The 8214-nt window shown below is 37.0% G+C and overlaps 1 protein-coding gene across 1 annotated transcript; it reads left to right on the top strand.

Moving 5' to 3' along the window:
* The first annotated feature begins 2731 nt into the window (after positions 1-2731).
* E(spl)mbeta (enhancer of split mbeta) lies at positions 2732-4876 on the top strand. The gene has a single exon (XM_028175867.2). The coding sequence runs from the start codon at positions 3892-3894 to the stop codon at positions 4495-4497; it is 606 nt and encodes a 201-aa protein (XP_028031668.2). The 5' UTR covers positions 2732-3891; the 3' UTR covers positions 4498-4876.
* The last annotated feature ends 3338 nt before the right edge of the window (positions 4877-8214 follow it).

Genomic DNA, 8214 nt, shown 5'->3' with positions numbered 1-8214 from the left:
ATTATTTTGTAACAACTGAATTTCCGAACTCTTCCGTGATCGAAGTGCGAGATAAACGCGACATAACCCCGTTATATAAATTCTTCAATCGTTTGCGTGAAATCGATGAAAACTTCATCAATAATAATACATGGGAGGATGAAGAACTTTTATTACTTGTATTTTTTCTTCTTTATCACATGCAATTTCTAGAAATAGCCTGTAATCCCGGAACGTTAAAGTCTAATATGGTATATAGGCACATAGCACCTTCGTTCGTTTAAAAGCACAAAAATCTTAAAAATGGTACTTAACCCCTTCATCCACTCACGTCTTCAATAGTATTCCTAACATACATTCTGAGGTATCTGTGGTTTATAGGTACTTTTAGCTTTCGTCTTTCGTATTACTATACTGGTGGTAGGACCTCTTGTGAGTCCGCACGGGTAGGCACCACCGCCCTGCCTATTTCTGCCGTGAAACAGTAACGCGTTTCGGTTTGAAAGGCGGGGCAGCCGTTGTAACTATACTGAGATCTTAGAACTTATATCTCAAGGTGGGTGACGCATTTACGTTGTAGATGTGTATGAGCTCCAGTAACCACTTAACACCATGTGGGCTGTCCCACCCAGCTCGTCCACCCATCTAAGCAATAAAAAAAAATTACTTACCTAACTTAATTCGTGTAATTTGTCACCTAAACAAGAAGGTACTCCTTACTTCTGCCCTCCATATTTCGCGTTTCATTAACATTTGTCAACTACCGACCTTTTATAATATAATTTCGTAGACTCTTAGGACGTTAGTTTGCAGTTTTAAAGAATTTCACGTTTGAATGACTTGTTAATTAATCATTCTCTGACAATAATAATTTGTTTATTTGCTGTCACTTTTTTTGGGCGACGGTAACCACTCACCATCAGGTTGGCCGTATGGTCGTCTGCCTACGAGGGCAATAAAAAAAGAAAGAAAAAAAACTCGAAATGTATTTATTAAAAATTGTTGGTTTATTAAAAATACATTTGCTGAACTTTTTTTTTCAGTATTTACAACATTTAATAGCGTATAGCAAAAGTAATAGCATTTTTTTTATTGCTTAGATGGGTGGACGAGCTCACAGCCCACCTGGTGTTAAGTGGTTACTGGAGCCCATAGACATCTACAACCTAAATACGCCACCCACCTTGAGATATAAGTTCTAAAGTCTCAAGTATAGTTAGACAAAGTATAGGTACAAGTATACTTACACCGTCAAATTGTTTTTAATCGGCTATTCGATTCACGAAAGGGGAATGGCCGGCAGTGTATTCGAAACGAGTCCCGGTGCGATGCAATATTTTGTCTGTAAGTGGGTGTTTGGAGAAAGCAAACTAAGTACATATGATGGCGATAATGAACTCGTGTCGGATGGTTCCCAGAGATTCCGCGCGTGGGACGCACACCCACAGCACGCCACCGCTACACTAACCACAAAAAAATACACATTCCTGATAATAAAAGGATGTTCGAATATTTGATACGGAATTTGAGAGCCCTTTTATTTTTACTGAGAAATGCTAATGAGTTGTTTGAACGAATGAGGATACGAAGGTCGTCTCGTAAATACGTATTATGAAGGTATCCTTTGTGTGAAGTAAAACCATTTGATTATCACCATTAAAAGGCCCCATGCTGGGACTGGAGGCAGAAATACAAGTACATCAAGACACAGTATAATAAAAACAAAACAATAATTATAAGTCAGTCCGAGCTAAGTTAAGTAACATAACAAAATTCAGAAAATTAAATACAAGAAAAATAACCTTAAAATAATACTTGTTAATTATCACAATTTACTAAAATCCTAAGTGATTTTAGTAAATTGTGATAATCTTTCTTAATATACATAACGTCTTCTCGCATTAAAACTGTATAATCTCAAAACTTAACTACTAATTTTACAGGAGAGTGTTTTAAAGTTTTAACATGTGATATTTTTAATATTAATCATCTTTGCAACGTATCTTTTAAAGTAAGATAAAATTATGTATTAATTTTGTTAATAGTAGTCAAAATATAGGTAAACTAAAAAAAAAACTAAAACTAAACTACTCTCTTTTCACAGTATTTATGAGAAAAATACTGGTGATACTAAATGATTCCGCATATTAACTCAATTTCGAATATTTTTGGAAATTGTACACTTTTAATACGAAAAGACGATACATCAAAAGATTTCATTAAAAGCCAACAAATATACGCAATACATTGTCATAATAATATTATTATCGTAAGCTGGTTGACCTCGGTCTGAGAACGACCTATTTCTGCGTGCTAACAGGTTCCAGAGTAGGGCAGAAGAAATTCATTCAATACTTTTTATATACCGACACTCGACAGAAGTTCTACGCCGGCCCGTGTGTGCGTTCGCTTCACACAAGCAGAGTTTACCAAAAAAAAACATCTAATACCTAAACACCGTTGAAAGTTTACTGAATCACGTTATTTTGATTTATTCAAAATAATTTATTTGAATTAAAAAAAGAACGAAAATAGAGCTATCTCGGTTTATGGCTTCCGGCTCCATCAGCAGACCATGCCTTCGAAGTGAGTAGGTACCTACTTGTTAAGAGAAATTCAATGAAATACGATGGAGCGCATCATTATACAAGTTCCGTATTAACAAATTATCAGATATTCCAAAATACAAATTTAATTTTTTTCAGTATTTTCATAAAGCGGTAAAATAATATTTGCTCTAATAAACATTATATCAAAATGACATACAGCCAACAAATATTTGTTTGCCAACATTTTTGTCAAATTCATAAATAAGTATAAATATTTTATAACCATGATAAAATTTGATCATTGGTTTCTGGATCGACGAATGACGTTGTACGACATGACTAATGTGGTCACTTTGGTGGTCATATGCAAAAAATAAAATGGAGCGTTCGCGACTAAGCCAAACATAACTGATTTATTGAATACAATATAAGCTCAATCAGAAGGCCGTTGCGAAACTAGGTATTTGAACTATAAGTCATTAAGCGACGGCTCATTTAAGGCGCTGCGGCTGTTGTTGCCTGTCAATAATTATTACGGAGAGTAATCCGTGATTGATGAACGCCAACAGTAGCCAGATCGAAGTTTAATTGACGCGGGCCCATTGTAAAGCAGCTCTCTCTAAAGCCGACCGATCGATAATATTATGTTGCGACAGTACACAAATCCCCAATATTAATTAGATATAACTTTAATTAAATGCACGCGTGATGTAATGAAACTTAACTCGATGGAGAAATGGTTGATTGATAAACGCATGTGGAACGATAAAATAAGTGGGCACTTACTTTCGACATAATTAGGAGTCGTTTCCCTTGGCCTTGCTATAGACTGTGAAGTTATAAATTTATAAATTAAAGTAATCGGTGATAAATTAATGGCGATTTAAAAACTGCTAAAGGCTACTAATATGTTTAACGAAGAATAGGAAATAAATTTCGAAAATGATAAACGAACACCGTTGTTAATAAAACTAGTTTTTCGTCAACAAAAGTACAGTAAGTACATCATTGCTTAAACAGCCACAGTTCTGTTTGAGGTCTAGACGTGGCTGGAATGATCTGAGCTACACTTAGATGACCGGTAGCAAGCGAATCTGTACGTCAATTAGGGAGGTGAGGCGTCGCGGCGTGCGCTCGCGGCGGCGATTGTTTACGAGGCGCACGCGCGGCGCGTGTCCCCCCGCGCCCCGGCGGCAGCTGCTCCGCACAGGTGGCGCGTGTGGGAACTCGACGGCTCTCAGCGTTCCCACGATCGTGCGCCCTCCACTCCCTATATAAGCCCCCGCTCGACCGCCATACTGCATTCCGCGTTCTACGCTCTTCGTAAACGTACGCTCTTACTCACGACACACATACATTCAACATGTCATACGAGATCGCGTATTCGGTCGCGGAAGACGGTCCGCAGCCAGTCTCGCGCACTTATCAATATCGCAAAGTGATGAAACCGATGCTTGAGCGCAAGAGGCGCGCTCGCATCAACCGCTGCCTCGACGAACTCAAGGAGCTGATGGTCAGCGCTCTACAATCTGAAGGAGAGAATGTAGCCAAATTGGAAAAAGCTGATATCTTGGAACTGACCGTTCGCCATCTTCACAAGCTGAGACGCCAGCGTCGCTTGTCACTCAACCCTACCGTGGATGTGGATCGCTTCAGAGCCGGATTTACTCACGCCGCCAACGAAGTTTCCCGCTGTCTGGCTTCAATTCCTGGTGTGGACGTGAGGTTGGGCACTCAACTAATGACCCACCTCGGGCACAGACTGAACGAAATGCAGCGAGCAGCCGCCGGCACTGAAACCCCGCCAGCAAGCCCTCCCAGCCCTGCTCTCTCGACTGTTTCTTCATCATCTGGTTACGTGAGCCCATCTCCTCCGGCGTCACCGATGCCTGTACAGACAGCAACTCCATTGGACTGCAGCATGAACACCTCACTGCCCAAAGCATCGGCTGTGTGGCGGCCCTGGTAGACGACGGTGCCGGATGGAGCCGGCGGACCCGGCTCCGCGGTCACATCTGTTCCAGCACCGCTCGGAGTCGCTCGCGCCCTAATGTCCGCCCACTCATAAGTTTAGTGTTTCATGTGAAAATATAAATTAGATCTCACAGTCAGCGTAGGTTATAAATCTTAGCTCGTAAGTCAAAACTTGAAAGCTTTAATTAAAAATTTAGTATCTAAGTTAATTTGTGATATTAAAAGAGTAATAGGTAGATAATGTATAAGAAATGTTGTATGTTGTATCGAACCATGATAAGTTCGCATTGTTATATTTTATCGTTAAAAGATTTCACATTTATGTGAACAAAATACATAATAATACGTTAATAAAAATATTATCTTTTACCGCATTTACTGTATTTCATTAAACTTCGTCCTCGTAACATCCTGCATTCAAATTATCATTAAACCAATATCATTTACTTATTTATATGTCGATTGAAGGTTTTGTATAGATACGAATTAGTATCGTTTTCGGAAATTTTCAATTGCAGAGCTATTGAAATTGAGACAGGACAATCTGTCGCGTCTAAATATAGCAGCAGGTCAACAATCAACTAAACAAACAAATCACGAGTCAAATCTCGCGAGATAAGCCGTGAAAGAGGTTAAGGGCGCCCGCGAACCTCTGACACTGAAGTCGGCGCCGCGCGTGTGAGTAACTTTCCTGTTTACATCTCGCAGCTATTGACTCGCGCTACTTACATGATATAATCTTTCCACAACTAGACGTACAATTTACTTACTTATCGCGCTACATTTTAATTCTGAATCGCGTAGAAAGCCAAACGTGTCTACAACCGGTAGGCATATCTTCAAACATTAACCGCACGTCATCACGGAAATAATAATGCGAGATTCACGAAACCTTCAAGCGAACGATTGTAATAGTTTGACAGTTGCATATTTAGCAACACGTGCTTATAAACACAATTAGCGTTTGCTTGCTGACTAACGCATGCTAGCTTAGAGACATTCTAAAAATGAATCACAATATCAGATCTAAAAATCGGATGTCAACGCAAATTTCCGAACATTGTGAATTATTTTTCAATTTATGTTTTGTTCTATATACGCAATCATTTTTAGATTTATCTATTTTTTTTTAATTGCTATTACAAGCAGCCGTGCATAAGACCTTCGTGATGGTAAATAGTCAACGTCGCTCATAAATATCAGCAGAATAAATAAATAAATATTAATACTAAAATTATATCGACGCTTGAAAGGCAAACGTGACTAAGCGACAATGCGTGAACTTTACACTAGACTAATTTAAAGTTGAAATACCTGAAAAAAAAATATTTTAACGAATCTAGCTGTAGGATTGAAATGATTTTAATAGACCTAGCAATTTTTTTTTTTTTGCGCATCGAATATGTTTATTGTCTATCATTTATGTACAAAGCAGTTATTGTCGCTTAGTCACGTTTGCCTTTCAAGCGTCGATATATTTTTCGATTTATGTTACTTAATTGTGAAAAAATGGCCTAACAGATTTGGATAAAATTTGGCCCAATAATAATTTATAGCCCAGATTAAAACATAAATACTTTTCGTACAGGTACTAAATGACAGATTCCGGGCAATTCTCGGTACCTACCTACATCTACCGTAATAAATATGACAGTGAGTTTTCTTGTTCATAATCTATACATTAAAGAATAGAGTATAGTATTTCGTTATGGTCGTCTGGTGTAGTGGTAAGTGACATGGTCACTACATAAGGGGGTCGCGGGTTCGAATACCGCCAAGGGAAGATATTTGTATGATAAATGTCTTTTCCAGGGTTATGGATGTATATTACAATATATGTATGTGTATAATAAAAATCTTACATTTATTTCCGTTATCTGGTACCTGTAACACAAGTTCTTTACGAACTTATAACGGGACCAGTTGACGTGGCGTGATTGTTAGTAAATATTTATTTATTTATTAGTAAAACATATTAGTAAACATTTATAAATAATAAGTTTAAAGCGGGGCATGTTTGTTTTTACAATCGACACCAAAATTATAACCTACTAGCGACCCGCCCTCGCTTCGCTTCGGAAACATTAAAACACACATGACACCAAAAAAAAAAATTTTTAAAAAAAGTAGCCTATGTTCATCAGGGACAATGTCGGCTTCTAATGGAAAAAGAATTTTTCAAATCGGTCCAGTAGTTTCGGAGCCTATTCGAAACAAACAAACAAACAAATCTTTCCTCTTTATAATATTAGTATAGATTATAGTATAGATATAGATAAATAACGTTAAGACCTTAAAATGCGTAAACACGTAATTACGCGTTTTTTTTTTCTCAAAAAAACATAACGGTACTTCGTTTCTTCCGAGAAATACGGTAGCATTTCACTGGGTCATTGCAACCAAAAAGTAACGCACATTTTTGTTTATCATGCCACGTAAGGGAAATTTAAACTACAATTTGGTATCTCATTAAAAATCTCGCTACATTACTTGCTACAAATCTATCTTTGTATTTGTTTACATTCACGAACAAATAATAGAACATTGTTGGTATGTTACTATTCATGTTGTGGTCATTAAAAGATAATTGCTACGGTCTTTTTATTATAGTCTACAAAGATGTAAGAACTTTAATTAGTGACGTGGTTCTACTATTCTTCAGTCTAATTAATAAGAGATTGTTTGATAAGATTTAAATTATTTTTTTAAGGGATTTTATGACCTGGTAACTGAGACCTTTAAGTCATGTCTTATTTTAATTTATATTAATATATTTATGAAAAATGATAAAATAGAGTGAAATGAAATTAAGATGATTAATTTGAAACATTAATCAACTGGGATGAAATTAAATGAAATGAAATGGGATGAAATATAATCTCAGTAAAATGGTGGTCATTTACTAAGATTTTTTCAGTGGACTTTTTGGAGGATCCCGAGAAGTTACGTCCAGCGGCTTTGTTTCATTTTCCCACATTTGTGCACTTTCACAGATATTAAACAGTTAATAAACCACCATTATTACACATTTAAATCCGAAAAAACACTAAATAGACAAAATAAAACAAATCACATCAACTTCACTCCTCGCGTTCCCGCCAAAAAGTCCATAAGATTTAAATGCGTCCAAGTTAACTTATAACACTAAACTTGACTGACCTAGTCTTCTGCGTTAAACGAATGATATCTATATTTTCAATTAAAAACTTTCTATTATCACCATCAAGCATACCTGTTGTTTACTTACTAAATAAAGGATTCAGAGTTCGCACTAAATAGTGTTTATGTAACCAAAAAATAAAGAAAATTGAAAACACAGACTAATCGCTAATTGCATCGCGGGTGTCAACTGTTGATTTGCATCTAGTAGCGCCATCTGTTAACGAACGAGGTGAACTATTTAGTCAAAGAAAGCTTTTTGTGTTAAGCGTCACCTACCGATAAGCACTGATACTAAATAAGCAGCCAGATCGTTGAAAGGAATAAAAGCTCTTGAAAGCACACCGGTACCTCATCTCTAAAATTTGCGCAGATACAAAACACGTCAATGCCACTATCAGCTCGTAAATAAATTCAAAGCATTGCTAAATATAAATCAATACAGATATCTGCTAATGTTATCGGATTTTAATTATCTAGTAATCGCACAAGGACGTCGGCGATGCGACATCTCGCCCTACTGTTATCTACTTCCCGGTGCGGCAGTTCGTAA

This window comes from Bombyx mandarina, chromosome 03 (assembly GCF_030267445.1).
Source record: "Bombyx mandarina strain Sakado chromosome 03, ASM3026744v2".
Classification (NCBI taxonomy): Eukaryota; Metazoa; Arthropoda; class Insecta; order Lepidoptera; family Bombycidae; genus Bombyx; species Bombyx mandarina.
Note: the sequence above shows the minus strand (reverse complement) of the source record. Positions and strands in the feature narration are given on the sequence as shown.